Raw genomic sequence first — 16,596 nt, 5'->3', positions numbered from 1 at the left:
TTGATTAAATGTTGATTAATGTAGAAAATCAACAAATGTTGATTTTACAAATGCATAGGGCAATCTATGTTTAGTTATTTATTCAACTCAATTTCAATGTTTCCCAATCCTTCTGCAAAAACCTAAGTAAAACTTGTAATATATATGGGAAAAGAAAGAACTCCATTTAGGTTAAAACTGACCTGTTAGATGAGAAGAACGTTTATTTGGTAATTATTTCTTCTTCAGACAGTCCCTTGTCTCTGGTGGCCTTGCCATTTTAGGTTCTGGTGCTAGAATTTAATCTTAGAAATGTGCCTAATGAAACCTCCTCATCCATAATTATGCTCCAACACTGGAAATTTTAAAGATGAGATTGAACAACCATTTGTCTAAAATGTTTTCTGCCTGAGAAGGAAGGGGGTTGGAACTAAAAAACCTCAAAAATCCCTTCTAACTCTATTATTCTGTTATAGAGGAGGAAATTGAAACCATGAATAGGGAAATGGTGGGAATTAGTCTCTCCTTGCTATTTGCTCCTACGTGATTTTCTTTTTTGTTCACTTTCTGAATGCATTTTATTGCAGTTCTGAATTTTAATTTTGACTTGTTTTATCTTGTATGCTGCCCAAGGAGCCACTGTTATAAGCTGGCTTATAAATTGAATGAATTAATAGATAATACTGATACTGTCTCAAAGGTGCTTTTTCAATAGGCAACTTGTCTGTTTTTTCCTTGAAAAAACAGAAGAAGACATTTCACTACTCATCCAAGAATCTTCATTGGTTCTGGCAGGGAGCGATGGAAGAATTGATCCATTCTGCCAGAACCAATGCAGCTTCTTGGATGAGAAGTGCAATGTTTTCTTTTTCTTTTTCATCCTCAAGGGAAGACAACAGTTGCCTTTTGAAAAAGCACCTTTGAGACAACTGTGACCTGGATGACTGAGAATCTCCACAGACAATAATACTGAGAATTGATATGACTGCTGGACTTAAATAATATCCTTCACAAAGTTTCCTATCATATCATAATATCATAACTTCTCTCTCTACATGTATAGATATAAACATTCCACAAATTCTGAGTATTTTGCCTATGGGGCATGAACAACACTCTTGATAAAGAATTTTATTTTATTTTTGGAGATCTCACACTTTGGTGTTCATCTAAGAGAATTCAGTTTAGCTTTAATACCTATGTAGTGCCAGTGTTATTTCATAGTGATTGCACTCTAAGTGGGAGGAATCATTGATGCTCTCTGAGCTTGGTTGTTTGCTTGCAGACATTTTGCTACCAGACTAGATAATATATTTAGTATTAGAAAAGAATGGAGTTTGCTCTCTGTTTATATACATTAGTTTTCATTCTCATTGTTGATGAGATGTTGTTTTCTTCTTAAAAGTTCCTTAGTTAGGCTGTTGTTTACTTCATTGTTTATCTGGTGTTAATCCCTTGCTTATCTGATTGTTGATTGCTGATAAGGAGGTGCTCTGGTCTTTTGTTTTCTTATTAGTTTTTTATTGTCTCTTGAAAGGTATGCAGATGTTGTTTATCTCTGTGTGTCTGTTGATGACTGGTTTGTCTGAGTGCCATGCTTCCAGGAATTTCCTATTGTTTCCGGACTGAGATTGATATAGGGTGCTCACAGTTTCCCAGCTGAAACTATGCTTAGTTCTGTCCATGTGTTGTGAAATTAAGCAATTTTCATGTCTTCTGACAGCTAGTTTCTAGGTGGTGTTCATGGAAGTGCTGTACTGGTCTTCTGTCTATCTGTCTGTCCTATATAGTGGTTGTTACAGTTTTTAGATATTTCTATTTTTTCTTCTTGGGCTACTGGGTCTTTTGACTTATTTAAGATATTTTGGAGACCTTTATGTGGTTTATGAGACCAGGATTCTCTCTCTAACACTGATAGGGCAAGATACCCACTATAAATAGACAGCAAACCCCACTCTCTTCTACCACTGAAGATGTAACCCAGCCTAATAACAAAACGTTCACAAGTAAACAACCAAACTCAGAGAACATCAAGGACTCCACAGTTCACATTGAGCTGCAGTTATTTCTTCTCCTGGTATATTATGAGTGTGTAATTTGCAGTGCACTTAAAGTGTAAATGATATTATCTCATTAACTGAGTTGAATAGTGATAAGAACAATATTACTAAACTGGGACAATTGTATCTAGAAAAATGACTCTAATGTTGCTTATGGTCTAGGCAACATGAATAACATTTGGGTTTCCCCAATTTCCAGAGGAGAATGGGTACCCATGCAAAACTGTTTATGTCTATGCTGGGTGGCACAGCTATATATAGTTCTTCCCTTTGCTACTATACTGTATATACATGTGGAAACATCTGTTGCAGAACTACAGATCTATACTCTTTTTTTTGGCTTATAGGCTTTTTTGTACCATAAATCCAGTGGAAAAAAATATACATTTTGGACTAGAGAGATGCATAATATAGTTATGTTCACTATTTATTTGCATTATTTAAAGCATAGCTGTGATGCTTATAAAAGGATTTGAAAAAAATCCTGACAATTGTAGTTACAGTTGACTGCACACCAAATATGACCATGGGATTTTACACTTTGACATATAGGTCACTTTTTCTCAGAAAATAAACAAAAAATGTATCAATTTTCTCTTTGGTGCAGATGAATAATGTGACAACAGAGTATTGTTTAGACATCATAAGAAAATTCGAGGTTTCAGAAGAAAACAAGAACCAGAATGTTCTGGGAATAGAAGGTAATCTATTTTAGCATTTCAGTTCCTTTGGATGATATTTTTTTCATTGTTGTTATGGAGCAAAGCTTTTAGCAGTACTTTCTTCATTGAAGCTCAATACAGCCTTCTGAAATACTGACATTCTCTGGATTCGTTGGATTTCAGTTCCCATCATTTTGATCACCTTTGTCCATGCTAGCTGGTAATTGCAGAGATTGTACTTCCAAAACATATGAAGTGTGTTGCCTTGAGAAAGTTTAGATTAATATGTCAGTATGTAAATGAGAGGTCAGTCTATTAGAATTTTAATTAATGATGGAAAATATAAATGAGACTATGAAAAGATAAAATATATAAAACGTAAATGAGACTATGCAGATTGTGGTGCTGTTATGAGACAGAGTTTGTTTCTCCATTGAAATTTATTTCTAGTCTTATTCTTTAGAATGGTACTTTAGATTTAATTAGAAACAAGGAGAGAAAACAATGTAAGTGACTGCTAGTTAAAGTAGTATTTAAGCAGAACAAAAAGGGTTATAATTAATTTTCTCTATTTCTAGGCGTAACATAAAAAAATGAATGCCAGTGTCTGCCAGATGGAGAAAATAGGCTTTAATTTACATAGTATCAGTTCAAATTGAGGTTGTCTTGAACTCAATATCTATAGCTTTGCAAAAGTCACTTTCTGTCAACCTCCACTTCCTAGCTGTTAAACTGGAATTATCGTATCCAAATGCTATAAAGGTTATTTTACACTGAAAGCTGCAAAGCACTCTACAAATAACAAATGCTATAGTTTATAATTTTGCCTTCTTTAAATAAATGGCAAATAATATGGTAGCAGCGATAGTTGTTCTAACATTATTTAGTGAATATGCTTGATGAATCTAGAAATAGAGAAGTGGCTACAATAAGTTGAAGAAACGGCTTTGACAGCAATTCATATTAGGATGTCTGTTTAGAGTAAAACATATTATTACCCGTGTCTTGAAAATATCCTATCTCAAGTTCACTTCGCCCAGGATTTAAATTGATAGACTGGCATATGGATTTAGCAGTGATCAGAAATATTTTCCCCCATGTTTGGAGTTGCAGCATACCTTCCAGTTTGAAAAAAATAGCCAATGACATCACTGTTGTCTGGGAAACATCCGTAGAAACTCCTTTCAAAGAGCTTGAGAAATTGATGGGACCTCCCCCCACCATGCAGTAGCACTCAAGTCTCGAACACAGACTTGCTAACCTCCAACTCAATGATCCTAACCATGTGAGCCTGAACCTGAGGGAGGAAAAAAAATACAAACTAAGATTTGGTGGTAGTCTTGAATATGAGCTTATTGAGAGTGAATTTGGTTGAGAAAAATCAGGTGAGCCTTTAGAGAAGCAGATTCATAACAATTCTCAGGAAACATTTTCTTGAACAGAGAAGGATGGTCCAAGATAATTATTTCCTGCAGAATCAGAAGAGCTTCTTTTTAGTATTATATGAAGAAATCACAGTAGCAGGCCCTATCACTGAGCAACATATTTTGGGGTTTACACAAATTATTAGTTATGCTATAATCCAAAAAAAAAAAAAAAATAACCCAAGTTAGAATACTGTGTACTTTGTGTTGGGTTTAAAGGAATGCCAATAACATCAAAATGTCTCTGGCTGACCAGCAGTGCCTGTAGCAAATAAAAAAAAAATGATGATATGACACAGTCCTGTCCTTTCCAACTTGCATCATTGCAACTGACATAAGAAAGTAGGTCACAGGTTTACATCATGATACACATTCCATCCCATTTCTCCTGCTCCATACAGCTGACCCTGAAGGGCATTCCTTTTGATCATATTTATAATTATTTAATTTTCTGTTCATCCAATTTTGTGAAGGCCAGAAACAAACAAAATTTGCATGGGTGCGCCTATCATCTGACTGGAAAATTACTTGGCTAATAAGGTGCTGCCTACCCATTTTAACTTCCTAATTCAATCACTTGGATTATTATTGGTGAAAGAGTGTGCTTTGGTTGACTGCTTGGTTAGTATGTAGACTAAGTCATTTTAAAGATCTCATTAGTATTTCATCTTGTTCTTTGGATAAAGATCAGAAGTTTAACATCGTTAAGCTCAATATTGTTTTAAGCAGCATTAGGCTACAGTGAAACAAGTTTTTAAAAGACGAAAATTAATTTTGAGGACAGTTGAGTAAGTTACCATCATAAGGATGATGACCTGTTTTTGTGGAATGAATGAATCAATGAGTGAATGAATAAAATATATGGATGGAACTAGACAGTGTGGGCCATCTTTCCTGAAACTGCACATCAAAATTGACAAAACAAAGCTCTCCAGGGTCTTTGTGAGACTGTCTTTTTTCTTTTCATCACAAACATCCTTTCTGGTAGGCTGGAGAAAACAATCTGAAAAGATGGTTAATATATAAGCTTAATGTCAGGCTCCTGCATATTGTACTGGAATAATTTCTATATACTCGGTTTGAACTGGGAAAACTTTTTTTTAAACCTGCCCAGTCTTTTGTACTTGTTGTCATTTTAAATCAGTTTTGTATGCCATCTGGGTGACATTCCTGTGTTCATGATGAACTAGTGTACATTTCAATGTTAAGGGAAATCTGTGGAAACAAATATATGTCTATTGGTTTGAAATGTTTAATTACAAATTATTTCTTTCAAGAGATTCACTAATCCTTTAAGTTGAAGGGGAAATTCCATCATGTGGCTCCTTGTGCAAGGAGGGCTGTCCTTCAGTGGTAATAATAGGACATGAATGGGAGCAGAAGAGAAGTGAGCAATATTCAGATCTGAAGTGGTCTCCCTTTCTGTATTTGCCAGTTATGCTGAAAGGAAATATGGATTTTCTGGAGGATGTATGGAGACCTTGTGTGTTCTGGAAAACCATGTTGGTGGTGGAACAGCTGTGTTGCACAATTCTGTCACCACATTGATAGCTGCTTAATTCAATTGTATTATATTTTTGATCTTGAATGACTAGTAAGGACTCAATAAAAGGAACATCTCCATCAACAGCTATAGAGAGCATGCCCACTCTGGACCCAAAACATTTCCCTCTGCTTCGTATGTATTGCCTGCTTTTAGAATAGAACAATCAATGTATACATCAGGTCAATAGTCATAAGGTATGACACTGCGACAATTCCGCTGTGTTTTCTAAATGCTGCCAAATAAATTCCAATTCTAAAATAGCTATTGCTTTTGCCTTGTAAGATTCAGATCTAAACAGACCATAGACAAGATGAGGAAAGCATTTCAGCATTGAATATGTTTGGGGTGAATTTGGGTGTGTATCTAAATCTCAGTTTTGGCTTACTGATGGAATGGAAGTGATTAGTGATTTATGATTATGCATCAAAATGTATGAAGTATTAAAGCAGGTGATGTGTTATCTCAACAGTAACCATTTGGGGAATGCTAGAATGACATTTGAAAGAAAGTATCTGAGTGTTGATTCTTGAATAGATTCTATTTTATGTTGTTACTCCTTCATGAATGGCCTAAAATTGTGTGCCTAATATACAACTTTTCCATATTTTGCTATTTTCTCTAATTTTACAGGCTTTACCAATTTTATGTGCAGTCCGGCTTGTGATGTGTTCAATCCACTGCACAGCGAGGTACATCAGGATATGGAGCAACCTCTTTGCAACTATTTTATTGCTTCTTCCCACAACACATATCTAACTGGAGACCAGCTTCTGTCTCAGTCTAAAATAGAGATGTATGCCCGAGTCTTACAAGATGGCTGCCGATGTCTTGAAGGTGTATTCTTTATTTCACTTGGTGGTCTATTACTGTGGAGTTTCCACTATTGCACTAAATATGTCACATTAGATCCCTCCAAACAGAAATTCCATATATGTGCATACACGTACATTTACTCTGTTCTATGCCTGCTCTCAAAGCATACAAAATATTTAATGGAGAATGTGACCAAATACTCATAATTTATGCTTCTGTATAAATAAATATTTGAAAATACAGCACAAAATTAATACTTTTAATACATACAGCTCTAAGTAAAAGGTTGGTTAGTATTCTAATTTGTACTTCTGATGTACTTTCCTTTCCAGCAAAACTGTTGCTATTATTGTGTGGTAATAATAGCTTGTCAGCTTTAATCATTTGCCAACAAATGATTATAGATTATGAAACATGACACTTGATGTATGTAATAAGAGAATGTCCACTTGCTGAATAGCATTTTCAAATGCCAAATATATGCTTTGGGCATTGATCTCTTCTCAGCCTTTTTACTTGGAAGGGAAAAATATCAGTAAAATATTTATTTAACATATAATGTTCTTATCTTGATAGTTGATTGCTGGGATGGCCCAGATGGAGAACCAGTTGTGCATCATGGTTATACCCTTACTTCCAAAATACCTTTTAAAGATGTAATAGATGTAATAAACAAAAATGCCTTTACTAAGAATGAGTAAGTATAGTATATTCAGTATGTAAACAATACCTTCTGGTTTGTGTATTTTATACAATATTGTAATCAATTAAAAGATAGTTGTGCAAATCTCTTTTCATTACTGTTTGTAAATAATATGTTAAAATATCTGTTTAATTGATAACATATTTTTCCCCAACATTACAGAAAATTTTATTTCTCAATCACATTTCTTTTTATTTTAATAATGGAAGTATTCAATTTAGTGTGTCGTAAGATTTGCAAAGCACCCTGTATATTTTTTGTAGGAAATGTCTTTGTATTTAAAGGGATTTATTTTACAAGGATAAATGTCTTGAAGATGGTAGGGTAGCATTTTTTAAACAGAGATTTTATTAAATTTCAATTGCAGTTCCCAGAAGTCTAGATACAAGGGAAGCTTGTGTAGATTATTTGGGGTAGTAGGGGTTTCCTCCAGTATTTCATAACTAGTCTTTGTCATAGGTTTTTTTTTTTGTTGCTAAGATGGAAGTAAAGAACCACCAAATTCACTTTAGCTCCATGAACACAACCATGCAATCATCATTTCAACACAATCATGCAATCTTCTATACTGTTATCAAGAAAATTGCATGGTTGTGTTTATGCCATCAAAACCATGCAACTTTCTTGATAACAGTATAGAAGTGGCTTGCCATGCTTCTTCCAAAATGTTTTTCAACTTCCTAATCTTGCCTATTGCTATCATATTCCTTGATGTCTCTCTTCCAGATACTAGCCAGCTTAGATTTCAAGTTAAAACATTTATGAATTACCTGCTCAAACAGTTCTACTATCTAAGTTCTGCTATCTTTTTCCCACAGTACCATTGTCAGTGTCAGTTTAATAATATAGATACTTCTTGACCTATCATCACAATTGAGCTCCAATTTTCTGTTTCTAAACAAGATAGTTAAGTGAGTTTTGCCCCACTATATGACCTTTTATGCCACAGTTAAGTGAATCACTGCAGTTGTTCAGTTAGTAACATGGTTGTTAAGTGAATTTGGCTTCCCCCTTTTGCTCGCCAGAAGGTTGCTGTTGGGCTGTTGTAACTTCAGTCACTAAACAAATGGTTCTAAGTCCAGGAGTAATAGAAATGAAGGCAGATTGGGAAGACCATGGAACTATGTACTGCTTCCTCTCTTCCTATATTATCCATGATTATCAAACATGATTTTATGCAAAAATGAAATGACTGAGATCAAACCTCTGTTCAGTGCAGTTATCCAAATTCAAATATCTCAAGCAGAGGATGGTTTAGCCATTACTGAGCCTACTTAGTCAAGAAAAAACAACTACCTTTTGTGCTAATTAATTGTGCTCTTACAGTTCGGAAGTTTTTCTATCAAATTAGAATTGGCTTTAGTGAAATCCATTATCTCTTGTTCTGTAATATGGAAGGTAAAGAGAAGAAATCTTGACCTTCTGTATGACATTGTTTTAGAAATTTCACAAATCTATAGTTCCCTGGATCTTCCATCTCTCCTTTTTTGAAGGTGGGGTAGATTTATCTTCCTCAAGTTATATGGCACTACCAGTACTCCAGGATTTTTTCAGAGCTAATAATACATAAAAGTTTTGCTAGTCCTTTATTAAAATGTCTTCAGAGTCAGAGGATTAACTCATCGGCTTCCTGAAATTTAAATTAAGTCTAAATAAATATACAAGGGCTATCCACAAAATAGATACGTTTTGCGATAGAAAAAAAAGAAAGTGTAGGAAATTTTTTTTTATTATATACACTTGAAAGTGACACTAAATACTACTTTTCAACATATTCACCAAACAAATTGAGGCACTTATCATAGCAGTGAACAAGCTTTGTAATTACATTGTCATAAAATTCATCTGCCTGAGATTTGAGCCAGTCAGTCACGCCCACCCACAGTTCCACATCATCATCAAAGCGCTGTGTTCCTAGCCAGGTCTTCATCCTCAGAAACAAGTGGTAGTTGCTTGGTGCAAGATCGGGGCTGTAGGGCGGATGAGGAAAAATCTCCCACCTGAAAGCATTCAGGACTTCTCGAGGACTTAATGCACCATTGGCGCACTCCACCTTCAGTGATGATGTTATCCCCATACACTTCACACAGTTGCCGAAAAATTTCAATCGGTTTATGTTTTTTTGCCAACAAAAACCTTATAACTGATTGCACCTCACAACTCGTGGGATTTTCAATTGCAGCACACATTTCAAACATTTGCTGTGAAATAACGGGCAACGATACGAACCTCTCACTAGCATGACTAGATGCAGACTGAGCGGCAGACGCACAGACCAAAGATGGCCACGCTAGCTCCGCCCCTTCTTGCTACAGACAAAAACGTAATCTATTTTGTGGATAGCCCTCGTGTACATTATTTGACCACATGTTGGGCACTCTTAAGTAGTAATGCTTGTTTTTTTATCTTTCTCCTCGTAAGTATATGTTGCAATACATATCTTCTTGTTGAAGAAAACTAAGTGAAAAGAGGAGTCGAATAATCCTTCCTTTTCTTTCTTACCCATTAGTATCTTTCTGTCCTCAGTGAGCAACTGTAGAATGATTGTTTTCTTTGGGAACTCCCAGGAGATTAATCTACTCATAGAAGATAAAAAATAGTGTTGCCTTGCGGTGATTTTAATATTTTCAAAACATGATTTTCCCCTCATTTTTAGGTTTCCAATTATATTGTCTATTGAAAATCACTGTAGTGTTCAACAACAAAAGAAAATTGCCCAGTACCTTAAGGAGATTTTTGGTGACAAACTAGATTTGACCTCTGTGAACACTGGGGATCTCAAGCAGCTTCCAAGTCCTCAGAGTTTGAAAGGCAAAATCCTAATCAAGGTAAACAGTGACAAAGAGTAGCCTGCTGGAAAACTGTAATTTCAATCTTTTATCTACCTTTGTTTTCTTTCCAGATACTGTCTACAGATGAGATGTCTCCTCTGGAATCATGTTGAGTGTGTAGGGGTGTGGGATTGTGTGTGTAACTATAATTAAATAACTGAATGTTAAAATGGAAGAGATCATGGGGTCCTTCTATTAAACTGAAGACCCAAATAGTTTCTGTAAAGTGTCAAGGACAATTCTCAAAAGTGAGTAATACCATGGTCTATTTGGGGAGGCTTTTAGGAGCAAACCTTAAGCATATGCAAGTCTCCAGGAATTCATTTAGGAGACTCTTAAATTTCCAGCCCTGGAAATGCAAAAGAAAAAAAGATTGACATTTTTAGAATAGAATAGAATAGAATTCTTTATTGGCCAAGTGGACAGTGATTGGACACACAAGGAATTTGTCTTTGGTGCATAAGCTCTCGGTGTACATAAAGAAAAAATAAAATACGTTCATCAAGAATCATAAGATACAACACTTAGTGATAGTCATATGTTACTAATAAGCAATCAAATCATACTAGGGAACAAATAAAACAATATAAATTGTAATGATACAAGCAACATGAATATAGTCATAAGTTGGAAGAGATAGGTAATAGGAAGGATGAGAAGAATAACAGTAATACAGAGTTACTTAATGGTTTGACAGTGTTATGGGAATTAGTTGTTTAGTAGAGTGATCACATTTAGAGAAGAACTGTCCTTGTGTCTAGTTGTTCTGGTGTGCAGTGCCCTATAGTGTCATTTTGAGGGAAGAAGTTGAAACAATTTATGTCAAGGATGTGAGAGGTCTGTAGATATTTTCACAGACCTCTTTTTGACTTGTGCAGTATACAGATCCTCAGTGGAAGGCAGGTTGGTAGCAATTATTTTTTCTGCAGTTCTAATTATCTGTTGAAATCTGTATCTGTCTTGTTTGGTTGCAAAGCCAAATCAGACAGTTATAGAGGTACAGATGACAGACTTAATAATTCCTCTGTAAAACCTTTTAACCTACCCCTTATCAGGAGACCTCTGAAGAGAGGCATGAGAATGATACTGAAGGGCTATGTATTGCCCAAGCTATACATTTTACATTCATGATCAAGTTCAATATCCTTTCTCTGTTATAAATAGGAAATATGTATCCATATTCTGCTGAATATCTCTATTGAAGGAGAGAAAATCACCACCCAATGTAATGTATCTCTCTGTTGAATAAGTTATACGATAAAAAAATTCCCAAAGTTTAGTTAAAAAAAACCCTGCTTTCTTACAATTTCTTTTTTATATTCTATTTCTGCTCTTCAAAACATTACACAATAGATCTTTATTTCCTGTATGTAAAACAGAAGACATAAGTAGATAGAAGATTTTTACACATTTGAAGCAAGCTATTAATACTTAATTACTTCATTAATATTTCATGAAGTCTTCTCATCTCCAAATTAATACTTTTATTTAGATAAAGTTGAATTGCCAGTGCATCAGATTCCCAACATGAATATTTTTGACAACATTTAATCAAAGCATTTATTCAAAATAAGATAATTTTTGTATCATTTAATACAGCATTTGGCTATTATTTAAACTTGAATATGTTTAATTTATATACCCTATGAAATCATGATTGGCAATGATGATGGTCAATGCACGTACCCACTGGAAAAAAAAAACAGTAAAAGATTTTCCACTTTTCCAGGCCACCTGTAGCTTCCTTGTTTGGCTCTTAGATTAACCAGTTATCAGTATCAATATCCTTGTAGCAGCCTTCTCCAATTCTGCAGGTGTGGATGCTTTAGCTTCAACAATGGACAACTTCCTTTTGGAATTTTGGGCAAAAAACCAGCATTCCTATTTTAGGGTACCCAAACTAGAGAAAACTCTGGTGGAAAGCAAAACCACCAAACTGTCACCCTTTACGTTTTATATTTCTTTTGAATTCTGTCTTGCGGGAGTGCACTAGCTATATCTGATGACTTTCTAAAACTACAATCTTTCCCTAAGCTGCTGCCCTTTGATACTTCTAAAGAAAAGGCTTTAGTGGGGTGAAATGGAACACTATAGACTCCGTGAACCCCAAGCCAGATATGTGTTTCCTGAATGTGACTTTTATTTGACTAGGTGCATTTCTATTTCATGTGATCCTCCTTAGTACAAGTGCTGTTGCAGTGCTGATAAAAAAAAATGACATAAAATAAATAAGGGGACAGTATCTTCTGTAGAACAGTACGTTTTTATTGGAATTTGGAACTAATCAAAATTGGATGAGTCAGATCAGATCAGCACCTTGTAACAAGCAGGTTTAATTTCCTGAAGATCAATCTTACTCATATTTTTTATTAACAAAATGCTTTGCCAAATCTCAGTTTATCAGCTCTTGCAAATAACACACTGCTGCTCTAAATAACACTACTAAGTTTGCAAGCTACATGTGCCAACTGCCTTTTAAAGTAGCCATAACTGCTTCTCTGATAGAAAAGGACATTTAAATCCATTATTGTGCAGTTATGAAGACAAAAGCTTGGTAGATGAAAAATGAAATAATTAAGAGTTCTGGCAAATAATTTTCACTTAGCCATTTATTTGTCTCAAATAGCCTATAATACAAATATATTGTGCATATGGAGATGCTTAGTGTAATTTGTTGCTTTTCCCTCACTGTTTTGTTTTATAAGATTGATTGATTTCTAGCATGTTTCTATAATAAAATCCTTATTAGAATATCTATTTAAGTTCCTTGGGGTAGGATATAAAAAACAATAAAAATGCAGCACAATATAAAAAAATGTAGCTGAGATCATAGTTGGATACAGTTATGTAGGCCACCAAATTCAAATCCCTGCTAAGTATAGGAATCGATAATAAAGTATTTCCAGTGAGCATAGCTTAAACTCACACCATACAGATGTGGCTTAAAACTTTTGGTATGCCCCAATGTCAGAAGTCTTTCACAGTGACTAGTTTTTGGGTGTCAGTCTGAGGGAAAGTAATAAACTTTTGCCCTGCCATTGAATAGATTATAAACTACAGTAGGTATGCATTTCTAGGAGCCATTCTGCATATGTTGTGCCATTAGTGAATATACAACTCTATCTATGCAACTGACAAATGTCTCTAAATAAGTGTGCAGAAAGTGATTTAACAAATTTAACAGAATAACAGAGTTAGAAGGGACCTTGGTGGTCTTCTAATCCAACTCCCTGTCCAAGAGGAACTATACCATTTCAGACAATACCATTTCTTAAAAACCTTCAGTGTTGCAGCACCCACAATTTCTGGAGGCAAGTTTTCCCACTGATTAATTGTACTGATTTCTCAGAATAATCTGAAAATCCAGATAAGTATATATAGGAGCTGTTGAAGCCATGTTAAAATAGTAACAGTTTGAGATTGATTCAGGAAAGGATTGAAGTTGTTGATAACATTTAGCCATTTAATCGCATTTAGCGGCTTTGGTGCTTTATTACACGGGTGTCAAACTCAATTGCGTCACGCAAGGTCACATGACTTATGTTTTTTGCCTTTCTGGAGCCAGGGTGAGTGTGGCCTGCATGTGATGCATCTGGCCTGCTGGCTGCCAGTTTGTCACTCCTGCTCCATTAGTAGAGTTTTCTGGTAATTCCTGTAGATAATTTTTCTGCCTTATGGTTAAACTGTTTCAATAGGTGATAGTATCTCACCTATCTTTATCAGTTACCTGGTTTAAGTTACTTTATCAGCCTTGGCAGTTAAGTAGAGCTTAAGTAGAGTGGTGGGATTCATTTTTTTTATTACTGGTTCTGTGGCCGTGGCTTGGTGGACATGGAGTGGCTTGGTGGGTTTGGTAGGGAAAGGATACTGTAAAATCTCCATTCCCTCCCCACCCCACTTTCCAACTCCGTTCTCCTGTGCAGGGCAACAAAAGAAGACCCAGCCGATCAGCTGGGACTCGGGAGGCAGAGAATAGATGGGGTGGGTCCAGTTAGAGGTGCTATTTGCCGGTTCTCCAAACTACTCAAAATTTCCACTACCGGTTCTCCAGAACTGGTCAGAACCTGCTGAATGCCACCTCTGGCTTTAGATATGAAATTTACATGAATTCAATTGTTGTAGAGAAGTTGAACATGCCAGCAGAAGGCATTGACAGAAAACAGCATAACTGGGTTCATGCAGTCATTAGGAATTTAACTTAAGGGAGTCTTTGCCTTTTATATCTGAACTGGGTAGAAGCAGTTTATTTACATTCAGGGAAAAGTTTTGGAAAAGCTGTTTATTACTCGCCTTGAGATGTTACTCACCCTTTCACTTTGAGAGCAGTAAGCCAAGTAAAGGCTGATTAGAGCATCCATTTCTAACGGACTATTAACCTGCTCATTCATGCTGTTAAAAGGAAATCATTTTCATCCAGTTTTTCATTCAGACAAGTTTCCCCGTCCAGTTTCTAATCCTGATAAACATATTTCCAAGATCGTATGTTTGGGAAGTTCTGAATTAAAAAATTTGAATGAAGGGTAGCCAAAGCTCATGTCTGTGAGGCTTAGCTTTTGAAAGGATACTACAGTATGTGACTAATGTACTATTTGGAGCCATTTTGATGGAAATAATGGAAGGCACTTTTAGCTAACAATGATTTCTTAGGTCACCATTAAATCCCATAGTAAAATGTGCTGCAAATCACCAGTCTGTTATAGGAGCTGCATGGTCTCTGCATCTCCTTAATGCTCCTCTTTTTTCTTGCCTATATGGGCTGTCAGAGGCCACCACTTGTCTTTGTCTCTTCAATATTAACCCTAACCTTCTCATAGCACAGAAAAAAAAAGCCCAACAAAGATGAGTAGGAAATAGCCACCAAATCTTTTATCAAAAGACAAGCGGTTACAAAGGGCTGTTCAGGGAGGATCAGGTTGTGGCGGTGGAAAAGGATTTTCTGAAGAGCTAAGCTCTCTATGAATTTATTTCTTAAAGGCTTTCTTACTCTTGTCAGCTGTTAAATCCTGATACCCTTTTCAATAACTCTGTCAACTGTGCAAAAGAAATACAGAGAGTCTAGAACTATAAATCAAGACTATGTTATAGTTTTGCCATTATGCCTGTCAAGGGTTCTTTTCAACTACATCCAGCTCAGTGGCTCAAATCACAAAACAGCCCAAAACAACACAGGTTCCTAAACAACACCCATAAGACTCATGTACTCACACGATTACTCATTATTCATTCTTCTCCACTCTTCCCCACTGCTACTGTTTCTCTAGCTACTGCTACTCCAACTACTTTAAACTCAACTGCTTTGACTTTAAACCCTTACCACAGTGTCCTACCACCATTACCTGTTCATGTCTCTCTGCCTATATCAGGGTCCCCAAACTTGGCAACTTTAAGACTTGTGGACTTCAACTCCCAGAATTCCTGCGTTAACATGACTGGAGCTATGCTGGCTGGAGAATTCTGGGAGTTGAAGTCCACAAGCCTTAAAGTTGCCAAGATTGGGAACCTCTGGCCTATACTCTGTTTCAACCAATGGGATCATCTCAGTCTGCCTAAATACATGAGCCTCTTTCCCTTTTTCTATTAAATGAGGACATACTAACACCTATCTGTTCAGTATATCTGATACACTTCAGAAATCTCCAGTACATGTGATTTGATGTATCCTTATCAATTTAGTTTTCATGGAGTTTCCAGACTTTTGTTAAATTACTGAGTTCTGAAGCACAACCATTTGATGGGAAGTTAATGTTAAACCACTTGTTGTTGCCTAGCCAACAAGTATTAAGAAACTATGATTGAGCGAGACCTTGTCAAGAGGTGCTCATGAAGAGAGACCTATTTATTGCAGATAGGGAGGGGTCTGGGAATAGTCTTGAGTTACATTATATTTAAAGTTGCTTCATTCATAGAGCACTTTAGAGCCCTAGAAATTTCTTTTTATTGACTTAGTTCCCAACCCAAGATTGATTACGGTTTTTCAGGACTTTAGACAGTTATGTTTTTTCTTATTTATGGGATTGATTTATCACAGTTGGATAGAACTCTAGGCTGTGCACTGTATCCAAATTAGCAAATGCTACTAAATTAGTAAAGCAAAGTATATAAAGAATGATAATAGAAGTGTATACAATTATGCGCCTGAGCAGAGAGAGATATACTTTCTCAAATGTGTCAGCTTGTTCTTTAATGAAAAACAAGACTGTGGCCATTAATTAGAAAGTTTTTAAAATGGGATTAGAAAAATTATTGGAAGATAAAAAGTTATTTGTCATTAATGGCTATATATTGAATTCAGACTATGAAAACTAGTAGCAGGGGAACATATTGTATTCAACTTTTGCTGGTGAATTTCCCAGGAGGCATCTGACTGGAATACACATCCCTGGATCTGATCTATTTTTGGTCTGATTCAACAAGCCTCTTGTTATACTGTGCTGTTAATCATGCAAGTATGTGATATGCTCAGCTAGAGATCCTAGAAACAGCTGTTCTATGTACCGTGGAGAATATGTAACTGGCTTTAGATTGGAAGAGATTCTGAAAAAGTGATTGAGAAACTAGCAGGGACAAAAGATAGAATC

The 16,596-nt window shown here is 35.8% G+C and overlaps 1 protein-coding gene across 1 annotated transcript in view; it reads left to right on the top strand.

The window, feature by feature from the left end:
• The window catches only part of PLCH1 (phospholipase C eta 1), a 118,329-nt gene that overhangs the window by 69,410 nt on the left and 32,323 nt on the right, over positions 1 to 16,596 (top strand). The window contains exons 7-10 of the mRNA XM_087933336.1: positions 2,647 to 2,740; positions 6,302 to 6,505; positions 7,061 to 7,181; positions 9,844 to 10,015. Coding sequence (XP_087789462.1) covers positions 2,647 to 2,740; positions 6,302 to 6,505; positions 7,061 to 7,181; positions 9,844 to 10,015 — 591 coding nt within the window. The remainder of the gene's footprint in view (positions 1 to 2,646; positions 2,741 to 6,301; positions 6,506 to 7,060; positions 7,182 to 9,843; positions 10,016 to 16,596) is intronic.

The sequence above is a fragment of the Pseudonaja textilis genome, chromosome 4 (genome assembly GCF_049901715.1).
Source record: "Pseudonaja textilis isolate UNSWEBS1 chromosome 4, rPseTex1.2, whole genome shotgun sequence".
Classification (NCBI taxonomy): Eukaryota; Metazoa; Chordata; class Lepidosauria; order Squamata; family Elapidae; genus Pseudonaja; species Pseudonaja textilis.
Note: the sequence above shows the minus strand (reverse complement) of the source record. Positions and strands in the feature narration are given on the sequence as shown.